General features: G+C 41.3%; 1 protein-coding gene across 2 annotated transcripts in view; it reads left to right on the top strand.

The window, feature by feature from the left end:
• The window catches only part of TLK1 (tousled like kinase 1), an 85,777-nt gene that overhangs the window by 47,937 nt on the left and 11,757 nt on the right, over positions 1-26,083 (top strand). For both annotated transcript variants that reach the window (XM_081313328.1, XM_081313329.1), the window contains exons 7-17: positions 1,055-1,144; positions 3,571-3,663; positions 4,001-4,111; positions 4,886-5,022; positions 5,576-5,764; positions 7,200-7,266; positions 13,264-13,361; positions 23,520-23,601; positions 24,657-24,748; positions 24,835-24,924; positions 25,070-25,239. In XM_081313328.1, the coding sequence (XP_081169454.1) occupies positions 1,055-1,144; positions 3,571-3,663; positions 4,001-4,111; positions 4,886-5,022; positions 5,576-5,764; positions 7,200-7,266; positions 13,264-13,361; positions 23,520-23,601; positions 24,657-24,748; positions 24,835-24,924; positions 25,070-25,239 (1,219 nt within the window). The remainder of the gene's footprint in view (positions 1-1,054; positions 1,145-3,570; positions 3,664-4,000; positions 4,112-4,885; positions 5,023-5,575; positions 5,765-7,199; positions 7,267-13,263; positions 13,362-23,519; positions 23,602-24,656; positions 24,749-24,834; positions 24,925-25,069; positions 25,240-26,083) is intronic.

Here is a 26,083-nt window from a genome sequence, read left to right as displayed (position 1 = left end):
AAGCACCTGTACAGGCCCGTCTGAAAGTTTCCCAGTAATCATATGAATGATTCAGAGTAGAACTGGGTGAAAGTTTTGTGGTCAGATGAAACCAAAATCGAGCTCATTGGCATCAACTCAACTTGCCGTGTTTGGAGGAGGAGGAATGCTGCCTATGATCCCAAGAACACCACCCCCACCATCAAATATTGAGGTGAAAACACTATGCTTTCGGGGTGTTTTTCTGCTAAGGAGACAGGACAACTTCACAGCATCAAAGAGACGATGGACGGGACCATGTAACATCAAATCTTGGGTGAGAACCTCCTTCCCTCAGCCAGGGCATTGAAAGTGAGTCATGAATGGGTATTCCAACATGACAATGACCCAAAACACATAGCCAAGGCACCAAAAAGAGTGGCTCAAGAAGAAGCACATTAAGGTCCTGGAGTGGCCTAGCCAGTCTCCAGACCTTAATGCCATAGAAAATCTGTGGAGGGAGCTGAAGGTTCTAGCTGCCAAATGTCAGCCTCGAAACCCTAATGACTTGGAGAGGATCTGCAAAGAGATGTAGGACAAAATCCCTCCTGAGATGTGTCCAAACCTGGTGGCCATCTGCAAGAAATGTCTGACCTCTGTGATTGCCAACAAGAGTTTTGTCACCAAGTACTAAGTCATGTTTTTGTGAAGAGGTCAAATACTTATTTCACTCATTAAAATGCAAATCAATTTATAACTTTTTTGAAATGCATTTTTCTGATTTTTTTTGTTCTTATTCTGTCTCTCACCGTTAAATAAACCTACCATTAAAATTATAGACTGATTATGTCTTTGTCAGTGGGCAAATGTACAAAATCAGCAGGGGATCAAATAATTTTTCCCCTCACTGTAGTTATGTTACTAAAACAGAACTATTTAATAGAGAAAAGGGACGGAAGGTTTTATTTGTTTTACCAAAACGTGGTGGTGGGAAAAGCTGATATCTGTCCAAGCAGCCTCCCCTTTCAGACAAAACATTTTTATAAAGATATCTCCCAGTTTTCTGATATATGATAAATATTATTTATATATCTAGGTTCGGCAAAACAGCCCTTCTCCTACGGCATTGTCTTTTGGGGACCACCCTGTTACGCAACCCAAACAGTTATCATTTAAAATCACTCAGGTATGTATCATGACTTGTCACTATCTATTTGGTGCTAAGTAAGTGAATGAATGAATGAAGGCATTCTGTGTGGACTTCAGCTGAATCCTGGCAAGACTGAGTGGCTCTAGATTTTTTGGGATCCATAGATACCAAAACTATGCCATCCCTGGTGCTGGGCGTGGTCACATTGCCCCATACAGACCCATTGTGCAATCTGGGGGTCGTTCTTGGCTCACAATTCCTGCTTGATGAGCAGGTGGCAGCTGTGACTAGGAGAACCTTAACACAGCTTTGTCTTGTATGCCAGTTGCGCCTGTTCATGGAGTGGCAGGCTGTGCTCACAGTCACTCATGCCCTAGTCACATCCAGATTGGACTGTTGCAATGTGCCCTTGAAGAATGCCCAGAAGCTTCAGCTGGTACAGAATGCAGCAATACGGGCAGTTAGGTGCACTCCTAGTACAGTGTGTGTTATACCTCTGCTCTGTGGGCTGCATTGGTTGCCAGTTTGCTTCCGAGTTCAATTCAGAATGCTGGTTTTGATCTATAAATCTTTTCATGGCATACGATTGGGTTATCTGAGGGATATCATCAATTAGGGACCTATATTTGGTGAGTTCCACACAACACAAACTTTCTGTGCCATATCACCTGTCTTCCAGAACATTCAATTCCCCTGAAATTAATGTAATCCCATCTCTTGATATTCCAGAAAATTACCTATGACCTGGTAGCCAGTCATGCTTCGATAGCTCCATTGCTGAGCTGGCTGTTTTTATTCTTTCTTTGTCTAGATTTTGTGTGTCTGGTTTTGTTATATTTACTGTTTATGTGATTTTATAGTTTTATACGTGTTTTTATATATTTCATATATTTGTTGTACACCGTCCAGAGTTGCCTTTAATGAGATGAGTGGCTAGATAAATTTGATTGATTGATTGGTAGGTAGGTAGGTAGGTAGGTAAATATCTTTGGATCTTGAAATTTGAAATTGGTTTTATTACACTGAGGGAGGGAGGGAAGGAAGGAAGGAGCTGTCTGTGGGATTAGACAGTGATGTTTTTGACCGTACCTGGTTATGCCATGGATTAAATCTGAACCTTCTTTGTGAGGGATGCAGAGCTATAGAACTATAGTCCCTCTATCTCTTTATATAGACAAGTTAATTTTTTTTCACCTTAAGTGCAGACATAATGATGGAAAGAGGCAAGAATCTTCCTTCAATACTGGAAAATCTTACTTTGTCATCTTCTGTTGTCTGTTTTTTTTTGTTGTTTTTGGAAATTTCCATAGATACTCACTATCCTATTTTATTTTATTTATTTTATTTTATTACATTTATATACCGCCCTTTCCCGGAGGACTCAGGGCGGTTTACAGGGTAATTAAAAACCAAAAATACAAAAGTTAAAAAAACCAAGTTTAAAAAAGATTAAATTTATCCCTGTATAAATAAAACCCCAATTAAAATAAATTAATCCTCAGCCTGGGCCAGAGAGCTCGAAGAGCCAGGTCTTCAGGCCCCGGCGGAATGAACGGAGGTCAGGGGCAGTCCTCAGCTCCACTGGCAGCTGGTTCCAAAGGGCAGGTGCCCCCACTGAGAAGGCCCTATCCCTGGGTGTTACCCGCCGGCAATCTCTTACCGGTGGCACCCTGAGAAGACCCTCCCTGTGGGAGCACACTGGACGAAGGGAACTTGATGCCGGCAGCAGGTGTTCCCTCAGATATCCCGGACCCAAGCCATGTAGGGCTTTATAGGTCATCACCAGCACCTTGAATTTCACCCGGAGGGCAACCGGAAGCCAATGCAGCTAGATAGAAACTTTTTTAAAATATAAAATTCTTAGAAAGCAGAGTTGAGAATCTACTTTCACATTCTGCATAGCATACACTGCTCTGATTATAAGGCTGTTTCATTTTTGGTAAAGATCAAGACCTAAAAAGCTGTCAATGGACATTTTGTCCTCTTTATTAGTACATCTGAGTTTTTTTATCTCTGAAATTTCTGTTAAAGTTAAATTTTTGACTGGACCTTGAACTGATTTTTTGTTGACACAAATTATTTATGGCACATTGACTTGTTTCTTACTTCGAGTCAAATAATAAAAGCAAGCTGTTAAGATATATTTGCACTAATAGGGGTGGGGAGACTGATTGCCCTTTCTTTTCCTTGTGTTTGGAAGGTTTTGGACTTTCTGTTGTAAATTTTAGATGCTTGTAGTTTTTAAAGCATAGGGATAACCAAAATATCAGTCAGTGCTCTCTGAATAAAACACACAAATTTATATATGCTCATTTTTTTCTGTCTTCCTATGAGAAATTGTTATTTTGCTTGGGTGAAAGGGACCAGTAATGATTTAGAATGGTCTGTTTTGATATGCATTTAATTTGCTGGGTTTTTACATTCTCTCATCTCTCTTCCCCCACCCCTATTTTTTTATACAGACTGATCTCACAATGTTGAAATTAACTGCACTTGAAAGTAATAAAAATCAAGACTTGGAAAAAAAAGAAGGTCGTATAGATGATTTGCTCAGGGTAAATGTGATAATAAGATCAATAGAAATATTGGGTTACATGTGCTGAATTAATGGAATAGGAGAAAATATATGCTGTTTTAAAATGGTAACTTATATAGTTGTATTTGACTCAAAATACAAAAACAAAATGGCATAAAATTTGCTTATCGTGTTCTAAATATAATGTCCTCCCACATTTCCATATGCTTAAAATGAATTCTTTAGCCTCACTTCTGCTGCAAATTATTTTGTAAATAAACGCCAAGGTTTTAAAGAGAAGATACAACTGTACTTTTATTTATATGCAATTTATAATTGGTATTCATAATATGTATATACTCTCATTTAATCCTTAGGCTAATTGTGATTTACGACGGCAAATAGATGAACAACAAAAGTTACTTGAAAAATATAAAGAAAGATTAAATAAATGCATTTCAATGAGCAAGAAACTTTTAATTGAAAAAGTAAGTTGGATTGTATTTTATTTGTATTTAGAATGTTATGGAGGGAACACTTTGGTTTGACCTTATAAATAGAGGATGGGACCAGAAGTAGTTCAACCAGTACTGAGTTAGTAAGAGAATCCTTAGATCAAAATACTGACAGAATTGCTGTGATTGACACCTTGTGAGAGCTCTCCACTTTCCTGTCTGTAGTAAGACAGATGCTCTAAGATCAGAATAGCTGATAGGTGGAGCAGTGTCCAATCAGTGAATAAAACACTTTGTGGCTACCTTGACTGAATAAATGGGTATCCTATGACAGCCATATAGTGGTGAAATCCATAATTATTTTTTAACAATTCAGTTTTTGAAGTTTTTAACTTTTAAAAACATTTGTGAGCCTGTAGTATGGCACTTGTGATACCAAAACATGATAATCTATTTAGCTTTGGTAATTTCAACTGATATACTAAGTGGCAGAAGCAAGCTGTTGTTTCTAATCTGAGAAAATCTTGAATAAAGATTACTGTGTCCTACACAATAAATAATAGCATTTAAAATTAATATGTTAGGAATAATAATAATTTTATAACATTACAAAATGCTTTAAAAATGCCACAGTGGAACATATCTAAGCTTGTAAGCCGCCCTGAGTCTTCGGAGAAGGGCGGGATATAAATGGAATTAAAATAAAATAAAATAAAAATAAATATCTATATCATTTTTTATTAGTAGATAAAATTGCCTTTTCAGAAATAGTTAAGTCACACCTCTTGAATATTTTCATTTCTTTAGAGCACACAAGAAAAGCTGGCAAGCAGAGAGAAAAGTATGCAAGACAGATTACGCCTTGGGCATTTTACAACTGTTCGACATGGTGCTTCGTTTACTGAACAGTGGACAGATGGCTTTGCATTTCAGAATCTTGTAAAGTTAGTCAATGATTTGTTTTTAAATTGCTAGTAATCATCAGTTCCCTGGAGTGGTTGGTTTATATTAATTCAGACAGCTAGTGCTACGACTGATTTTATACGCCGTATTATTCTGTTTTGAAAATCAAAGAAACAAAGTACTTATCAACTGCCCTTCCTCCCTTCCTTTCTTCCTTTTTCCTTCCTTCCTTCCTTCCTTCCTTCCTTCCTTCCTTCCTTCCTTCCTTCCTTCCTTCCTTCCTTCCTTCCATCCTTCCCTCCCTCCCTCCCACCCACAGTTAGTTGAGTCTAATTCAAAAGGATAATATTGACCACTTCCTATAAAGATTATTATAAACATAGACCACAGATTTCAGATTGTCTATTGTCTATAAATAACTTGCTGGTCTTTTGTTAAAAATCTCAAATCCACAATACAGTGTATCTGTACGTAATTAGTCTGCATGGTGCAAATAAACCAAAAGCAACAAGTAAGGCAGAAGTTATTAAAACATGTAACTTGTTCTTAAGAAGTACAATTTCTGCAATTTAAAGACAATGTTTTGATTTGCAGACAACAGGAGTGGGTAAACCAACAAAGAGAAGATATTGAAAGACAAAGAAAGCTTCTGGCAAAACGGAAACCTCCATCTACAAATAATTCTCAAGCACCCTCTGCCAATTCAGAGCCTAAACAGAGGAAAAACAAAGCCGTGAATGGAGCAGAAAATGATCCATTTGTTAGGCCCAATTTGCCACAACTGTAAGCTCAGAATGTTTACTTAAAGACAAATGGATGTATATAGAGGCATCTGTGGCAGGGTCAACAATGCCAAATGGCAGGCATGAGCAAGAGATCAAAGTGTCCCCTCCCTCCTTTAACAATCTTTAGAAAAGGAAAGGTGTTTGATCATCTGGTCATGTCCATAGTTTTGATATTGTTGACACACATACACTCCACATGTTCATGTGTCAATACATACAGTATAAATAGATAAAGCAGCACTCAAGTCTTCTTTGTGTGGGAATTCATTAGTATTAAAGTGAATGGGGCCATGTATAGAAAGTGGAATTATATTTGCTCCCAATTTTCAGTGTGTACTGAGCACTAAGATTATTTTTAAGGTTATTTGTGTGAGTAACAACATTTTTGTTACTCGCTCTCCCACATACAACTCAGAGACTAGGAACTAATTCTTTTGATCGTGCTAATTATAGCTTCTCCCACCCCTCTGAAAAAGAACATGTTTCTTACATGATCATTTTGGTGGCAGACATGTAATAAAATTGTTTTCTATAAATACCCATATTTATGGAAACGTACAACTCAGATTAGACTAGGTTTTATTGATGGATAAATTAAGTTGATGCAGTTAAGTACAGCATCTGAATATACTTTTTAAAACAAATTCATAGAAAGATTTTATTCTGGATGAGTCTTAAAATCTTGTTCCTGATCTGTAAAGTTTAATCTCTTAGAAACTACTATTTTTAGGATAATCAGTGGTTTAGTGTTGAAATAAAGCATAGTTCTTAATGGGTAATCCCACATTATTAGATCTCCAGTATTATTGGATTTCCAGGATCATTTCTAAATCATTTAAGAGTCTAGTGTCACCGTTATTAGAACTCCAGTACCACTTCTCTTTTTCTAACATGTGAAGGTCTTTAGACCAAAAAAAAAAGAGAGAGAGAGAGAGAGAGAGAGAGAGAGAGAGAGAGAGAGAGAGAGAGAGAGAGAGAGAGGAATTAATTTGGATTCGGAAATACTTCAATTCTACATTCAACTCTTGCTTATTCAAGAGCCAATTGTTTCTGCAAAGTCTGCAAAATAGGGCTGGGTACGCTTCAGTAGTGAGTTGGGGGGAGGGGAAGCATAGCTGTCTCAGGTTTGTCAAAGCAGATTGATTTTTTTCAGAGTTCTAGGTGAACCTAAAAAAAGTTATGGCTGCTTTATAAGTTGCTTGAACTTCAGTAAATAGATTTTTTTAAAACAATTGCTGGACCCATGCAAAAGTCCGAAAAATGACAAACTATTTTATTGAATAGCATTTGTGTCAGATCAAAGCACAAGCTTTGTTACTTATCATTTTCAAAGCATGTACAGGCTTCTTTATATTTAGAATAGCAATGTCTTTTATATGCAATTCTTTTTCATTTGATTTTAAAAATTTTATTACTTGTATTTACCCTTGTAGGCTAACACTAGCAGAATATCATGAACAAGAAGAAATTTTCAAGCTTAGATTAGGACATCTCAAAAAGGTATGTAATGTAATCAGTTTTTCCTAACCCTCTCTTAGTTTTGATTACCTTGAAGTGTTATAATCATACAAGAAACCACCCTATTAAACTTCATCTCCTGTGTTTCTTTGTTCCCTTAATTCTATATTGTGCATGTAATAGCTATTTCATTTTAAATGCTGGTAAAAAACATCATTATTATGTATCAACAAGCACAATTATCCATAGGACTGTGTACAGTGAACATACACAAGTAAAAATAAATGTCACCAAACCAACCTACAGTGTTTGATAGATACTTGATTTCATTAAATAATTTTAAAAAGCTACTTTTTTATGAAAATACATCTTCCATAATTCAAAGAAAATGTTTGGTTTTGAAATTCATGTTATACACTTCTCTTTTTTTTGAACTTATACTAATTCACATTTTTCCAAAATTCATTTAATCAGTCTTTTATTAGTCATCTATAGCCATACATTTTCCTTAAACGATTTCAGTAATTATTTTCTAGAATTGCTGATATTTATACATTAATGAATTCTTAAGGAAGATGCACATTTGAATTAATTAGTTTGCTTAAATGCCAGTTGCAGTGAATTTCTAAACAATGTTTTTGTTCAGCTGATTATTTTTAAAAGATTGTTTTTTGTGTGTGGTCAGTGCTGCAATTTTTTAACAACTAATCTTTAAAAACTGGATTTTTCACTTGTCTTTTCTTTCACAATTGCTTCAAGCAATTTTTTTTAGATCTATGATTATTTTCATTCCCAGTATATATATGTAAAATCACAATATAACAATATTGTACTGTTGTAAGTTGTCCAGTTGCTTCAAAAGAATAATAAAAAGAAATTTAAGTATGTAAAAATCATATTGATTTAATTTTTCATAATGGTTTCATTATGACTTGCCTTCCTTTGGTCTTTGAAAGTTTCTTAATAAGTATTTTTACTTCAGACAGTCCATTTTTCAGTATATTTGCATGGATCTCTTTTAAGGAGATCCAGTGTGTTCCTAGCCACAGCTACTGTTCCAGGATTCTGTTTTATAAATAATTATGTATAAGTATTAGAATAAATCAAAGAATTAGTACAGATCTGCCTCTAGCATACATAAAACCTTTTCCAGTTTGGCAAAATATAAGTCCTCTTTTATGGGCTTTGTTGCTAAGTAGGCTAGGATTGGGCAGGAGACTACCAAGGAATACTCCGATTATAAAGTAGATTACAAGGTCAAGAAGCATTCTGGAGGAAGGCAATGACAAACCAAATCCATGCCAATAAAAGTACATGGATATGTTCATGAAATACCCAAAATTGAACAGTTTACTGAATTAGTAATATTTTTTGTTCTTATTACTTGCCATTAAAGCATGCTTCTAAATCTTGTTCAGGGTTTTCTGTCTGAGAAGAAATCAAGGGCCATTTTACAAGTTCCACTATTACACTGCTAAACTATACTGTGTGTGTATGTGTGTGTGTCTACATAATTTTATATCAGTGATTTCTTACATCCATTTTATTTATATTAATATTCTACTTCATATTCATTTGTTCAAATTATATCAGTTTTCTTTTAAGTAAAAGTCTCATTTGTATTAGTTGATTTTTAGTCTCTGGGTAGTGCATATTTTTCAAAAATGCAGAAAAGTAGTTGCTGGTGTAGTTAATCTGAATTAACAGAAAACCAAAAAACAAAACAAGAAAAAGCACAAACCAAATCAAAATGGATTTTTGTGCATTTTCCGCTCTCTTTCTGCTGTTTTGTATCACTACACATTTATTTTTTTTATATTTTTTAATTCCATTTATATCCCGCCCTTCTCCGAAGACTCAGGGCGGCTTACAAGCTTAGCAGTAGCCTTCATTCTATGTATATGCCTGCTTATTAGGGCTTTCACACACACCCCAAGCGGCATTATTACAAAGTCAGCTTAATTGCCCCCAACAATCTGGGTCCTCATTTTACCTACCTCGGAAGGATGGAAGGCTGAGTCAACCTGGAGCCTGGTGGGATGCGAACCTGCACTAATTGCAGGCAGCTGGATAAGCATTGTTAAAGTTCCTTCAATATTTAAAATAAATAAATTATGAAACGTTTTGCAGAATTTAACTAATCATGCTGGATTTGTTTGGTATTCTTTGTACCATTGATAATGATGGTGATTGTATACCTGTACCATTGATAATCATGGTGATTGTATACCTGTTCCATAGTCCCTGATATATACAACTAAATTGTTTGAATGGGCTTTAATTTGCATGTTTTCTTTTGTTCCTGTCCTCCAACTTGAATGTATATCCCAAATGTGCTGTAGATGATATTCTAGGCCTCCAAAGCACATCTTTAATGATCTTTAATGTTAGAATAACATTTTGGAATATTCAGAACTAAGAATGATAGATAACACAAATCATCCTTAATATGAATATATTCAAATATGAGAATTGGTACCTGAATACATGAAATTAAATAAAGGATGGATGTGAACATAGTACAGCACTGAAAAACACAAAACAGTTTATCATAAGGGTTTACTGTAAGTTCTCAAGATTTTATACAAAAGAGTCAGAAAAGCTAGAATTCTTTAGCATTTATTTGTATTTTTTCCCAGTTCCCAGTCACATTACTTAGCAGAGCTGGCATGGTTATTTACAGTTGGAATAGCAGGCTTGGGTTCATCGATCTCCTTCTTCCCATTCCTAGATAAGGCACAGCTGCTTAAGATTTTAACTTGCAGAGTAACTAAACCCTTTTCTCTCCACTTAATATTATGGAGCATAAATGTTTTCTGTGTAGGTGCAGATGTAGTCTGTATCAGGGCTTTTCAACCTTTTCACCCATTGTACCACTTTTAGGATATGGCAACATCCGAGTACCACCAGTTGCCTAGCAAGGTGTCAAAAACTTGATGACCCAAAAAAAAAGTGATGAAGTACAGGTAGTCCTCAACTTACAACAGTTCACTTAGTGACTGTTCGAAGTTACAATGGCACTGAAAAAAGTGACCCCCAAGCCACAGCCGAACAAGACACCTGCCTGCCCGCCCCGCAGCGCTCTTCCTCCTGTCCGAGGTTTTCATTGTTGTGAGCATTTCTGTTGAGGATTGGCAGCGGGGGTGGGGTGGGGGTGCTTGGTTTTTATTCCCCCCGTTTGCTGGGTGTTTGTGGCAGGTTTTGGTCACTTCACATGATCCTGGGACACTGTGACCGTCATAAATATGACTCAGTTGCCAAGCATCTGAATGTAAATCACAAGACCCTGGAGATGCTGCAACATTCCAGCTGATTGGCGCTTCTTCTGGGCCCAGCAGAAGCGCCGGGATCAGTGCCAAGCTCCAGCTGGAGCCTGGCGCTGATCCTGGCATTTACACTGAGCCATGACAGCCCTGCAGCTCCAGCCATCTCTTGCTTAGGCTTGTACGGTGCTGCCACCGTTTCAGCTCATTCCCCTCCCCCACTACTACTTTTCTAGTATGGTCGCGGACCACCTGCCAGGTGCCAATGTACCACAGGTGGTACCCCTACCACTGGTTGAAAAGCCCTGGTCTATATTGTTGACAATAGATATGTGCATTGCTCTACAGATAGTAGTCAGTTAGCAACCACTTGTTCAGCGACTGGTTACATTGGTGCTGAATGAGTGCTACTTATAACCTGACCTTAAAGTTGTGGCCATCACAGTATCCTTGCTTGTGGAAAGAATAAAAGGTTGCTAACTAATGTTACATTTTTATATTATCTGAGCTCTTTAAAATCAGCAACATCCAAAGAAAAGGTTAAACAAAATAGTTAAAAGAGATCAATTATATTTTTCATTGTTTGAAAATGATTAATTTTTAGTTTCTCAAAGAAATCTTGATTAATTTTAAGCTGTGAGTGGTACTGTATATCTACAGTATTATCTGGATTGAGGTCCAAAGTAGATATTGGTTATCAATTCTGTCATACCAAGATTGTAAATGAGAAATATGCTGGAGAAATTGATACATATAGCGATGTATATATATGCTTGTCATTGAGTAGGACTAATTTTGATTGGTCGGTCAGGGAAGCTTTTCATTTACAACTAGCTACATTTCAGTTTGTACTATGAAAAAAAGCCATACAGCTGGAAAAAATAATTTAAGCTATTTAATATACCTTCTTGTTCAATGCAGCTATCTAAATTAAGATATTCCTGACAGATGCTGTCTGACATCTGCTTGAACACATCTAGTGAACAAGTGCCTTACTCTTTCTCTGTAATTTGCTCAAAAGTAAAACTGCTCTTATTGTTAGAAAACATTTACTAACAATCTGTTGCAATTTAGCTTTATCTAGATAAATTCATTACTCCATGTTCCCCAAAAATCTTGATCTTCTTTTATGTAACAATCTTATCAGGTATTTAAAAAGTGCTATCATATCCCCTCTCATTCTTTCCTTATCAACATTCTCGGTTTCTTCACTTTGTCATGTACCTTAGTTTCTAGATCTATTTATCTAGAATCCTTTGCAAGTTTCATCCTGAGAACTGAAGATAATATTCAAAGCTCATAGGGGGGGGAGGAATGATCTAGACAGAATAAACTAGAACATGCGCCCCACTCCCCTGGGGCATGGGCCAGTACCAGGCCGTGGCCTATTTGGACTTGGGCCATGTGAGTGGCTGGCCGGAGCGCGGACGTGCAGCTCAACTTGTGCAAAACATTTCTACAGTTCTGTTTTCACTTTGTCATTATGGGGTTACTGAGTGTAGATTAGTGAGAGAAAAAAAGAATTTCAACTGTAGAATCAGGCTGCAACATAACAAAATTGACAAAGGTGAAGGAGGTCTGAATACTTTCTGAATACACTGTATGCTTCTTTTGATACAACTAAAATTGGTTTTGCCTTTTTTATAATCATATTTTTCTTTATTCAATATTTTTTGTAATTTACTATTAAGCATCCCCTATACTCGTCCCAGCTTTTGTCAACCTAGCAGTTCGAAAGCACGTAAAAATGCAAGTAGAAAAATAGGGACCACTACGGTGGGAAGGTAACAGCGTTCCGTGCGCCTTTGGCGTCTAGTCATGCCGGCCACATGACCACGAAGACATCCTCGGACAAGCGCTGGCTCTTCGGCTTTGAAACGGAGATGAGCACTGGCCCCTACAGTTGGAAACGACTAGCACGCATGTGCGGGGGAACCTTTACCTTTAACTTTATTCTCTAACCATGCATTTGATTTTTGTTTCCTAAAGGAATTTTGCATTAGTTGCTATTTACATTTATTTTATTTTTGTTTTATTTTGAACTCTTTAATCTATTTTTTTTACCCATATTACAATTTTAAGTTTTATTTTTGTCTTCTAAGAAATTAGCTATTCCACCAAAAATTATGCCATCTGTAAATAAGACAGGAGGTTTTTCAACCACCTGCATATAATTCATAAAAATATTAAAGGGTGTTGGATCTAGGATAGAATCTTGTGGCACTTCATTTCCACTTTTTGTTCCAGTTCAATGTAAATACGTGACACATGATTGTGTGTGTGTTTATGTAAAATATAAATATAATATTTTTCTAAGATGTCTATATCCATTTAATCTTATGTCAACCAGCTTCCTTAGTCTACTAATCAGTATGTCATATGCATTTGACAGAAGTTTGGCTAAAGGCAGTTATATTATGTCTCCAGCATTCCCTCTTGATTAAAAAACAAGATGGTTCCTGACAGAACCATTTTAGTATTATTTACTTTAGAATCTTCCTGGGTCTCAGTGCAGAGATGTCTACAGTTCCTTTGTCCTACTTTCTCCCACCTTTTTTTTCTGAAGATAAGAACTTCAGCTCCCCTCTAGTCCATATTGCCATTAATTTGTCCTGTGATTGGTTGAAAGCTGTTATTTGGGATCAGTAAAAAAAATGGATCCAACAAATGGAAGTAGAAATTTGCTACTTAAAAAAAAATTATCGCTACAGTTGAGAGGTGGGTAAAATAATTGTTGTTTTTTCCCTTGTTCACTTTTGTAACATATTTTCTGCAGGAAGAAGCTGAGATACAAGCAGAACTTGAACGTTTGGAAAGAGTTAGAAATCTTCATATACGAGAACTCAAAAGAATAAACAATGAAGATAATTCTCAGTAAGGTTCTAGATTTTAATCTCACATATTCATTTTCTCAATCTTTACTGGCTCCAGGTAAAATGTGACACACACACAAACACACACACACATATATATAAAAATAAAAAAAACTATGTGTGTGTGTGTGTCTTGACGTATTCAGGTCTTTTCCCATGTGGGATTTTCCTACACGGTAAAAGACTCGAATACACTTAAAAAATTATATATTCAATTCTTAACATGAACTTAATTTATTGTATTTAGGGCAAATGTACATAGTAAATTCCAAAGTTTTGTCCAATTTTCGTCTGGCAAATTTTTGAGCTTTGAGCCAAGTTTAGTTCATAATTGCCTTTAGTTTTTTCATCTGTTTTTGGCTTAGATGAAGTAATGCATCTTTCAGGCATTCACCAAATAAACTAGAATTTGTTCTGAGCATCTCCTTAAATACAAATAGCTCATAAGCCGGACCTACCTATATTAGCAAACACATTATTGATGGCTTGTACATACCATTTTAAAGATATGATTACATTGGTTCAAGTGAGTGAGATGCTCCTATAACTCAAAATGCATGCTATTAATTCATCCCTGCCAAAATAGTTATTTTCATCAGACTTAGTTCATGATGAACTTATAACACTAAGTTCTGTTTTATCAAATTTATCATGAAGACAGCATAGTAGGCTGCCATAGGGGTGAAAAATTGTGGGATAGCTGGTGGGTATAGTAAAGATAGAAAATTATTTTTGTCTACTTGGAAAATGATGTGTTGCACTTTAATAGAGGAGACAACTTTTGCATATATAGTATGACATATATTGAGTTCCTTTTGGAAGGACTAGCAGTGGGAGATAATAGATGTCTAATACAAGTGCATATGCTGCCTTCAACATATATGTGTTTAATTGATGGAGTCATGTTACTGACAAGATAATGAATTGTAAAGAAATTGTTATTAATACATAAGTTAAACATTTTGTTTTTATTTCTTTACAACTGCTGATAAAAATGGCCTGGCTGTGTTCAAATTATACACACAACAGAACAGGCTTAGGTGAGGGAGAAAGTGTTACAATTCAATCTATTTATGAATACGAATGAATATGTCCATAATTGCCCAGTGTATTTTAACAATGATATAGAACTGTGCTATCAGGAGCTTACAATTTACATTTCTTATTCTTGGGGAATTAATGACAGAAAGAAAATGGATTGGAAAAAGTAGATCCAAAACTAACATTAGATAAATATGAGAAAATATAGTTGCATATCCTTAAGTAATTCATTGAGAACTGGACACGGAAGCACTGATTGGTTCAAAATTGGGAAAGGAGTCCGGCAAGGCTGTATACTGTCGCCCTGCCTATTTAACTTATATGCAGAGCACATCATGAGAAAGGCAGGGCTAGATGAATCAAAAATTGGAATTAAGATTGCCGGAAGAAATATCAACAACCTAAGATATGCAGATGATACCACTCTAATGGCAGAAAGTGAAGAAGAACTAAAGAGCCTCTTGTTGCGGGTGAAGAAGGAGAGTGCAAAAGTTGGGTTGAAACTAAACATTAAGAAAACGAAGATCATGGCATCCAGCCCTCTCAATTCCTGGCAAATAGATGGGGAAGAAATGGAGGTAGTGACAGATTTTATTTTCCTGGGCTCCAAGATCACTGCAGATGGGGACTGTAGCCAAGAAATTAAAAGACGCTTGCTCCTCGGGAGGAAAGCCATGGCAAATCTAGACAGCACACTAAAAAGCAGAGACATCACCCTGTCAACAAAAGTGCGTATAGTCAAGGCAATGGTCTTCCCAGTTGCAATGTATGGCAGTGAAAGTTGGACCATAAGAAAGGCCGAGCGCCAAAGAATTGAGGCCTTTGAGCTATGGTGCTGGAGAAGACTCCTGCGAGTCCCTTGGACTGCAAGGCGATCAAACCGGTCAGTCCTAGAGGAGATCAACCCTGACTGCTCTTTAGAAGGCCAGATCCTGAAGCTAAAACTCAAATACTTTGGCCACCTAATGAGAAGGAAGGACTCACTGGAGAAGAGCCTAATGCTGGGAAAGATTGAGGGCAATAGAAGAAGGGGACGACAGAGAATGAGGTGGCTGGATGGAGTCACTGAAGCAGTAGGCGTGAGCTTAAATGGACTCCAGAAGATGGTAGAAGACAGGAAGGCCTGGAGGAACATTGTCCATAGGGTCGCGATGGGTCGGACACGACTTCGCAGCTAACAACAACAACAAAGTAATTCATGAAAAAAATGCTTAAGATTACCACTTCAGATAGACATACAAAATCTGCAAGAATCCAGATAACCACTAAAATAGTAGCCATGAGACACAGTTCCTGACTGAGGGAGGTGAACCCCAGCCCCTCCAGGCCACACAGGACAATGTGGTCAAACCAGGTTAAGTCAGTGCAGCAATTCAGGGCCAATCTGTGCAAGGTGATATGTCTCCCGCAATGCACACTGATGACGCAGAGCTTGCAGTCGCCAAGCCAGATGCCGGGGCGGGGCGGTGGGAGGCTGAGGCTGTGGCAGGCATCACGGGCCAGGCACTCCAGGGCGGCCATGTAGGCACGCAGGGGGAGGAGGTGGTGGTGCAGGTCCAGCACCAGGTAGGCCACCAGCTGGCCCGGCCCATGGAAGGTCAGCTGCACCCCACGCACACCACCACCCCCAGCGCATGCAGCCGCCTCGCTAGCACTGCCTCCGCCTGCCCTGCGCAGCCCCGCTGTGTAGAGCGGTCCCCGCGGCTTCCACAGCACCAGCCGCAATGCACACTGATGGCACAGAGCTTACAGTCACTGAGCCAGATGCTGGTGCGGGGCAGCAGGAGGGCATAGGTGGCAGCCAGGCCAGGTGCTCCAGGGCGGCCACGTAGGTGCACAGGGCGAGGCGGTGGTGCATGTCCAGTACCGGGTAGGGCACCAGCTGGCCTGCCCATGGAAGGTCAGCCACTCACCGCGCCCCATGTATGTCACCTCCATGCCCAGCATCCATAGCTGCCCCACCAGCGCCGCCTCTGCCCCACCGCCCGCCTCACACAGCCCCGCCGTGTAGAGCAGGCCCCGCGGCTCCCACAGCACCGTGGTGTTGCCGCTCCCATCTCCTCCAGGTATCTTCAGGACTACCACTACTGGCTGGGTCTTTTGGCGCGCTCAGCAGCAATTCTTATTGGCTTTCAAAAGCCAGTAGAGGGAGTAGCATAGCTTGTGCATAAGTTGAAAAAAGTCCATCAAAAAAAGGTGCCGGAACTCTGTTCTGAGGGTTCTAGGTGTGTGTGTGTGTATATATATATATATATATATGTATAATTCCTAAGGTAATTCTGAGGATTTTATCTTAAAAAAGCAAAATGCACTTATTAATGCTGATTTTTTAAAAAATGGAAAATGTGCTCTTGTTCATTTGTATTCTTACAATCTTAAAATAATAATAATAAATAATGCAGGGAGCAGGCTTTTCTTACCTCGCGATCCTCCCTCCTTCAAGATACTTGAAAATCCCCTATTAGGAGATTTAACAAGCCAATTCATTCCTTTTCCCCTTGTAATATCCCTTACCCCATTAAATTCTTTATAGCCTAAAAGTTTGTGTGGTAGTTCATAGTAATTAAAAAAGGCTTCCAATTTCTTTTTCATGCATCTCAAGAGTCCTCTGAAGTAGTAGAAAATAATATCTTATTTTCAGATAGTCCTCGTTTACTGCCAAACTGGTTTGGCATTTTGCCATCTGTGTTTGATTTTGGTAGGAATGGCTCCTTCTTTCATGTAAGGACTGGATTAAGTTCCTCCGATTTCATGTACAGGGCTCCCAAACGTCATCAGATTGTAGAGGTTGCAGAGGAGACTATGGGAAAACTACCGTATATACTTGAGTATAAGCCGACTCGAATATAAGCCGAGACCCCTAATTTTACCCCCCAAAAGTGGGAAAAGTTGGTGACTCGAGTATAAGCCGAGGCTGGGAAATGCAGCAGCTCACCTTATGCTCCTCTCCAGAGATCTTCCCTCAGCAGCGGCCGGCAAAGTAGCTCGCACGCGAAACAAGCCCGGCAGAGGAGCCGGAGCGGCGAGCAGAGGCGCCCGGCCCAGATCCTGCAAGGCCCGGCCGAGACACGCCCCCAGCAGCGGAGCTGCTCCGGCTCCTCTGCCGGGCTTGTTTTGCATGTGAGCTACTTTGCCTGACGCTGAGAAGACCCGCTTGGGCACTCGGGTTGGTGTCAGTCTCCGCAGGCCCTTCTCGTTTCCAGGAACGTCAAGCGCGCTTGGCTCCCCACCCCCACGGCAGGGCAGGGCAGGGCAGAGCAGAGACTTGCTCGCCCTTCTGACGGCCCTGAAGAGAAACGAAGGGCTTGCAAACTCCCCGCGAGAAGCTGGGCGAAGCGCGCGGCTGGGCGAGTGTGTGCCTGCGCGCGTATTTACGAAAGAAACGCTCCGAGAGTTCTTCTTTCTCCGCCCCCTTGGGGGGAACTCTAGCGACTGCTGTAGCCGCGCTTCTCTTCTCGGCTCCGAAAATAGGGATTTCTACTCTCTCTCTCTCTCTCCCCTCCCCACCCCACATTCTCCTGCCTCTTCGATTGCGACAATAAAAGGGCGAAGGGTGCGCTGGTTTCTTCCTCCTTCCTCCCCCCCTCCCCTCCCCTCCCCGATTGTCAGGTGAGGCAGCTGGAGGTCTGGCCGGGAGATTGTAGCCGTTTTGAAACGCCGCGTCTTGAAACGCCCGATCAGCTGATTTTCGGGTGGAAGAGCCGCGGCTTGAATCTGTTTGCATCTGCCTGAATTAGACCGAAACGGCCTGAATTTGACCAGAGTTGCTTTGTAATGGCTGGAGGAACTGCAGAGGAGGTCTTGCCGGGAGATTGTGGCCGTTTTGAAACGCCGCGGCTTGAAACGCCCGATCAGCTGATTTTCGGGGCGGAAAGAGCCACTGCTTGAATCTGCTTGTATTTGTTTGAACTTAACCAGAAACGGCTCGTAATGGCTGGAGGAACTGCGGAGGGAGTGAATGCTCCAGCCTGGAATATTTGGAAAGGCTGGGGGAACCGGATGAACTGCAGCTTAAGCGACTGTTGCCGGAGGAGCCATGGCTTGAAACGCCCCAGTTTTGGGGCAGCGTTTGCTTGTTCCCTCCCTCCCTCCCTCCCCTCTAAATCCTTCCTTCCTTCCTTCCTTCCTTCCTCCCTCCCTCCCCTTTCCCTCCTCTCTAAATCCTTCCTTCCTTCCTTCCTTCCTTCCTTCCTTCCTTCCTTCCTTCCTTCCTTCCTTCCTTCCTTCCTTCCTTCCTTCCTTCCTTCCCCAGCCCTAATCCGGAAAGTGGAAGGAAAGAAGAGTAAAGGCTGGGTGGAGGAGGAGGGGAAGTTTAAAAAGGGGGCGGCGTTCCCACGCCGCGCTCCCTCGCAGCACTCGCGGCGGCTGGCTTCTTGGCTCCCAGTCTCCCCCAGGCTTCCCGGCTGTGATTGGCGAGCGAGCCTCCCGAGCTCCGGCGGCCGTGACATCAGCAGAAGCGGAGCAAGCAAAAGCGAAGGGGGAAGTCTCCCCTCGTCCCGGGAGACTCTCGCTTCCCCCCACCCCCCACCCCCCACCCTCCCTACATCCCGAGCCTTCCAGATCTTCGCCTGCCTACTCGCGAGCAGGCATGTTTTCCAGCCAATCCGGGCCTGGGAGCAGGGCGCCGGCGGCACGTCCACTTTCCCCGCACTCTCCGTTCAGACGGCGCCCTTTGAGCCTGGAGTGATGCGGACGTCGGAAAAGGGCGCCGGGCGAAAGCAGCGAAGCGGGATCGCCGCGTGCCCCCCACTCCTCCTCCTCCTCCTCCTCTTCTTCTTCTTCCTCCTCCTGGTCGGCTTGACACCCCCATTTCGGCTGCTTCGCAAACTGCTTCCTCCACCCCACCCCACCCCACCTCACCCCTCCCCGCAAAAGATGCCGGGGTCGACAGCGTTTTTTCTACCCGGAACAAGCAAACACGCAGGCAACCCTGCACTATTCAGCTCAGTGAAGTCACGCTTGAAACGGCTTGAAACGCCCGATCAGCTGATTTTCGGGGCGGAAAGCGTGCGGTGTTGTTGTGTTTTTTTTCCTCCCCCCGAAAGTGAACGGCAGCTTTCCGTACTAGTGTATTGGCATGTCAAGACACCAGCACAAAGACCAAGGTACAAGGAGCCCTCCTTCAGTCATTATTGAAACATTTGATCAGCCCAACTTCTTCTTCTTCTTATTATTATTATTAAATCTGTTTTTTAACCAAGCGTGACTTCACTGAGCTGAATAGATGCCGGGGTCGACAGCGTTTTTTCTACCCGGAACAAGCAAACACGCAGGCAACCCTGCACTATTCAGCTCAGTGAAGTCACGCTTGGTTAAAAAACAGATTTAATAATAATAATAATAAGAAGAAGAAGAAGAAGTTGGGCTGATCAAATGTTTCAATAATGACTGAAGGAGGGCTCCTTGTACCTTGGTCTTTGTGCTGGTGTCTTGACATGCCAATACACTAGTACGGAAAGCTGCCGTTCACTTTCGGGGGGAGGAAAAAAAACACAACAACACCGCACGCTTTCCGCCCCGAAAATCAGCTGATCGGGCGTTTCAAGCCGTTTCAAGCGTGACTTCACTGAGCTGAATAGTGCAGGGTTGCCTGCGTGTTTGCTTGTTCCGGGTAGAAAAAACGCTGTCGACCCCGGCATCTATTCAGCTCAGTGAAGTCACGCTTGGTTAAAAAACAGATTTAATAATAATAATAATAAGAAGAAGAAGTTGGGCTGATCAAATGTTTCAATAATGACTGAAGGAGGGCTCCTTGTACCTTGGTCTTTGTGCTGGTGTCTTGACATGCCAATACACTAGTACGGAAAGCTGCCGTTCACTTTCGGGGGGAGGAAAAAAAACACAACAACACCGCACGCTTTCCGCCCCGAAAATCAGCTGATCGGGCGTTTCAAGCCGTTTCAAGCGTGACTTCACTGAGCTGAATAGTGCAGGGTTGCCTGCGTGTTTGCTTGTTCCGGGTAGAAAAAACGCTGTCGACCCCGGCATCTTTTGCGGGGAGGGGTGAGGTGGGGTGGGGTGGGGTGGAGGAAGCAGTTTGCGAAGCAGCCGAAATGGGGGTGTCAAGCCGACCAGGAGGAGGAAGAAGAAGAAGAGGAGGAGGAGGAGGAGGAGTGGGGGGCACGCGGCGATCCCGCTTCGCTGCTTTCGCCCGGCGCCCTTTTCCGACGTCCGCATCACTCCAGGCTCAAAGGGCGCCGTCTGAACGGAGAGTGCGGGGAAAGTGGACGTGCCGCCGGCGCCCTGCTCCCAGGCCCGGATTGGCTGGAAAACATGCCTGCTCGCGAGTAGGCAGGCGAAGATCTGGAAGGCTCGGGATGTAGGGAGGGTGGGGGGTGGGGGGAAGCGAGAGTCTCCCGGGACGAGGGGAGACTTCCCCCTTCGCTTTTGCTTGCTCCGCTTCTGCTGATGTCACGGCCGCCGGAGCTCGGGAGGCTCGCTCGCCAATCACAGCCGGGAAGCCTGGGGGAGACCGGGAGCCAAGAAGCCAGCCGCCGCGAGTGCTGCGAGGGAGCGCGGCGTGGCGGGCGGCTTTTTAAAGGGAACGCCGCCCCCTTTTTAAACTTCCCCTCCTCCTCCGCCCAGCCTTTACTCTTCTTTCCTTCCACTTTCCGGATTAGGGCTGGGGAAGGAAGGAAGGAAGGAAGGAAGGAAGGAAGGAAGGAAGGAAGGAAGGAAGGAAGGAAGGAAGGAAGGAAGGAAGGAAGGATTTAGAGAGGAGGGAAAGGGGAGGGAGGGAGGAAGGAAGGAAGGAAGGAAGGAAGGAAGGAAGGAAGGAAGGAAGGATTTAGAGGGGAGGGAGGGAGGGAGGGAGGGAGGGAGGGAGGGAGGGAACAAGCAAACGCTGCCCCAAAACTGGGGCATTTCAAGCCATGGCTCCTCCGGCAACAGTCGCTTAAGCTGCAGTTCATCCGGTTCCCCCAGCCTTTCCAAATATTCCAGGCTGGAGCATTCACTCCCTCCGCAGTTCCTCCAGCCATTACGAGCCGTTTCTGGTTAAGTTCAAACAAATACAAGCAGATTCAAGCAGTGGCTCTTTCCGCCCCGAAAATCAGCTGATCGGGCGTTTCAAGCCGCGGCGTTTCAAAACGGCCACAATCTCCCGGCAAGACCTCCTCTGCAGTTCCTTCAGCCATTACAAAGCAACTCTGGTCAAATTCAGGCCGTTTCGGTCTAATTCAGGCAGATGCAAACAGATTCAAGCCGCGGCTCTTCCACCCGAAAATCAGCTGATCGGGCGTTTCAAAACGGCTACAATCTCCCGGCCAGACCTCCAGCTGCCTCACCTGACAATCGGGGAGGGGAGGGGAGGGGGGGAGGAAGGAGGAAGAAACCAGCGCACCCTTCGCCCTTTTATTGTCGCAATCGAAGAGGCAGGAGAATGCGGGGTGGGGAGGGGAGAGAGAGAGAGAGAGAGAGAGTAGAAATCCCTATTTTCGGAGCCGAGAAGAGAAGCGCGGCTACAGCAGTCGCTAGAGTTCCCCCCAAGGGGGCGGAGAAAGAAGAACTCTCGGAGCGTTTCTTTCGTAAATACGCGCGCAGGCACACACTCGCCCAGCCGCGCGCTTCGCCCAGCTTCTCGCGGGGAGTTTGCAAGCCCTTCGTTTCTCTTCAGGGCCGTCAGAAGGGCGAGCAAGTCTCTGCTCTGCCCTGCCCTGCCCTGCCGTGGGGGTGGGGAGCCAAGCGCGCTTGACGTTCCTGGAAACGAGAAGGGCCTGCGGAGACTGACACCAACCCGAGTGCCCAAGCGGGTCTTCTCAGCGTCAGGCAAAGTAGCTCACATGCAAAACAAGCCCGGCAGAGGAGCCGGAGCAGCTCCGCTGCTGGGGGCGCGTCTCGGCCGGGCCTTGCAGGATCTGGGCCGGGCGCCTCTGCTCGCCGCTCCGGCTCCTCTGCCGGGCTTGTTTCGCATGTGATTCCGGGCCAGGTGCTGCTGAGGGCGAGCAGAGGCGCCCGGGCGACCCCAGCAGCGTCAGGCAAAGTAGCTCGGCCGCGCGCAAGTCCTCGGTAAGTTCTTTTTTTTTTGTTGACTGGAGTATAAGCCGAAGTGGATTTTTTCAGCCCAAAAAGTGGGCTGAAAAATTCGGCTTATACTCAAGTATATACGGTATATTCCACAAACTTGCATCCTGTTCTTTTTGTAGAAAGGATTACCCATAGCAATGACTATCTGAAGGTGGGGTGGTTTTTGTTTTTTTTTAGAATAAACAGTCAAATCTACAGGCATTGTACGTCTTGATAAACCTTGGTTATTCTATAACGTGAACATAGTCATCCTTGGATTCCCAAAGTTCAGTGCTTTTTCTACGAGTAGAAGTAATTCATGAAGCAATTATTTGGGACCCCTTCCATAGTGTCTTAAATGTTTCCATTCAAGTCCAGTTAGAAATCTTACTGGCCTGGAAACAAGTCTGAATTGACTTTGACTTGCTCATTTTAAAAATCTGTTTTTGTTTTTTAAAAAAGTACCAAGTGCACAGTTAATGACATAAAAAAAAGTCTTGGGAGGTGGTGAACTCTCCTTCACTCAAAATGTTTAAACAGAAGCTAAATAGTTATTTGTCAATTTGTCCTTCTTAGTTGAAGGTAGTGCTCTTTCATTCCACTTCACTTGCTGGGTAAGGGGTGCCTTTTATTGTCTCCTCAGTTCCCATCGATTCCCACAATAGTAGTAATTTTGCAAGTATTTTCTGAAAGTTCCTTTCAAGCAGTAGTTGAATTTCTCTGTTCATTTCATTTTGTTTGTTCTTTTTAAAAAACGTATTCATTAACATGAATTCATATTGACTCTCTCCCCCCCCCAAGATGAGTTGCCTGAACTACTGGGGGTTTCAGTACTTCAAATATATATGCTCACGAGGGCCCCGTTTTAGAAGTATTGAAGTATGGGAGCCGATTATCCCTCTGCAGGGGAAATTTTGTGTGCTTGAGGAAATGGGCAGAATGTGGGCATGCATCTTACCATGGTCCTTTGCTAGCAGGAATTGAAATAGTTCCAATAAGTAGCTTTCTTTTTTTTCTTTTCTCCCCCTTGCTTCTTTAAACACTTACTGTAGATAGCGCTAACTTTAAAGCTCTGTCTTGTATGTAAACCACCTTTGTGCTTCATTTTTTTAAGGTTCAAAGACCATCCAACATTAAATGAGAGATATTTGTTACTTCATTTACTTGGTCGAGGTGGATTTAGTGAAGTATATAAGGTAATTTATTTATTTTTTGTTATACACTGATTGCCAACACACTTCTAAAGAAATCCACCTAAGGCATGGGTGTCATTGATATGTGTCGCGGCGTATCGCGACTCTTTTTGCATTGCCGGCAATGGGGTGGGCACAGCTTTGGTATGATGAAACCAGCCCGTGGGCCGGCAGTTTGACACCCCTGACCTAAGGCATTGTTAATATGTTTAAAGCAATACGTTTCTTCTAGCACTATTGTGCGAAGTTTAGAAACTTTTACTTTTATTTGTATTAACAACATGCTGTTTCTGCTATCAGTGGTATAGCTATGGTTTGTTAAGACAAGTGGTGTACCATAGATTATAAAATTGCCTTGTTTCAGTTAATTAGAGTTAAGGTTATGTATGATCTTGGATAAAACGTTACATTGATGGTAATTGCAAAGTCACCCCTACTCCACCCCGATGCAAGGGATTACAGGGTCGTTAAAAGGAAAAAAATCATAGTTGCAAAGTAGTTTACAAAACCGGGCCTATAAATAAATAAAATCAAATTGTAAACATCATTTAGTGTTTCCTTGGTAGAAAACTCAAATAGTGTCCACTGAATTGCCTAGTTCTTGTGATTTTTTTAAAAAAATATTTCTAAACTTCGGAGTAGTCATGCTTCAAATAAACTGACTGCCTTTAGCATAATTCCCAGAATATTTACAGAAATTAGAATGTATTTTTTACATCCAACTTTGTGCTACATTTCTTTTTTTTAACCCCATCAATTTTTCTTTAGAAAAACTTGTGTTTTATGATGAATCACCATAAGTACAAGGAGAAAAAAAAGGCTAATTGTCAACCTGGGCAATTGCTGGACGAAAATATCTCAAGCACTTTCAACATCCCAAATTCAAATGTTAATCCCATAATACATGACCTCTCAAGCTTTACTTATCTCTGTTTTACATGTTTCAATTAATAAAGTCTATAGACTCACATGACACAGGGAAGTGTTAGAAGTTGTTGTTTACTTGAAACTTAAACAGTATTTCTCTTTTTACTAACGTCATCTGACGGGTCTTGCAGGCATTTGATCTTTATGAGCAAAGATATGCCGCTGTGAAGATACATCAACTTAACAAAAGCTGGAGAGATGAGAAAAAGGAAAACTACCACAAGTAAGCATTTTTAAAAACGCTTCTTCTGGTGGCAAGTTAAAATGATACTCCAGTACCCACGATTAATGATTCCCTTTTTTCAAAAGGCATGCCTGCAGAGAGTACAGAATACACAAAGAGTTGGATCATCCACGGATAGTAAAACTTTATGATTACTTCTCCTTGGATACAGATACGTAAGTATATAAAATCATGCTTCTTTGTTTAAGAGCAGTTTGGATTAATACTTTTAATATCCAATTAATTTCACATTTTTCTTTTGTGCTTAAATAAATACATCGTTTTTTATTTCCTGGACTATCTTTGTTTCTTCTCTTATAGGTTTTGTACAGTGTTAGAATATTGTGAAGGTAATGATTTGGATTTCTATCTCAAACAACATAAACTAATGACAGAGAAGGAAGCTAGGTCCATTGTAATGCAGATTGTAAATGCACTGCGATATCTCAATGAAATTAAACCGCCCATTATACATTATGATCTTAAACCAGGTAAGTCAGAAATACTAATACAACTTCCTTTTTATATAGCATTTCTGTAAAATATATCATTCACTTCATGCTTATTAAGAAGCCAATTTTCTATTTTTGTCCTTATTAAATCCATCAGATTTGCATTGCTTAAAAAGAGGTAGCACGGAGTAAAGCTTAAGTAAAGTTAGATTAGGACAAGAAGAGGCAGATTGAGCCTCACGTGGCCCTATCCTTCTTTCTCAACCCAACTTACCATGCAGAGTAGTTGTAATAGGAAAAAATTGGAAGGGGCTGCTGAGTGAAATTATGATCTAAATTGAAATACTTAATGTATATATAGAGTTAATGTATTGCTTATTTTATTGTGTAATACACTCAACATTACGGTTTTTATTCTGGAATATAAAATAACTAGTCTAATTTGCTTCCACTGCGTAGAAACTTATTAATTTCTGTATGTTTTTGAATAGGCAGGAAATAATGTTATTTTCTTGCTTTATTTTTGGGTTGATTCTCAGTGGATACTCAGTATAATGTACAAATAGAAATAACAAAATACAGCAGCTACAGAGCTTAGTCAATCAAGAAAAACTGAAATACAACAAAATTATAATGCAAATGTAATTGCAGGCATTGTTGCCCAATTCTTGAAGCTTTTGTTTTTCTATAAAGTATTTAATACATGAAAACTATAAAATTCAGTACAAATAGCATGACATTATTATAATACCCCAAAGTGCATTCTTTATTTAAAAATCTTATCATTTGGATTTGAATTTGTGAAATGTGTACTAATCTTTATGTAAAGTTTGTGTAGGTTTAGTTGTAAATTAACTTAAGTCTGCATGCATTCTGTGACTTT

The sequence above is a fragment of the Vipera berus genome, assembly GCF_964194415.1.
Source record: "Vipera berus genome assembly, chromosome: 1".
Taxonomy (NCBI): Eukaryota; Metazoa; Chordata; class Lepidosauria; order Squamata; family Viperidae; genus Vipera; species Vipera berus.
This window is presented reverse-complemented; position numbering and strand designations above follow the sequence as displayed.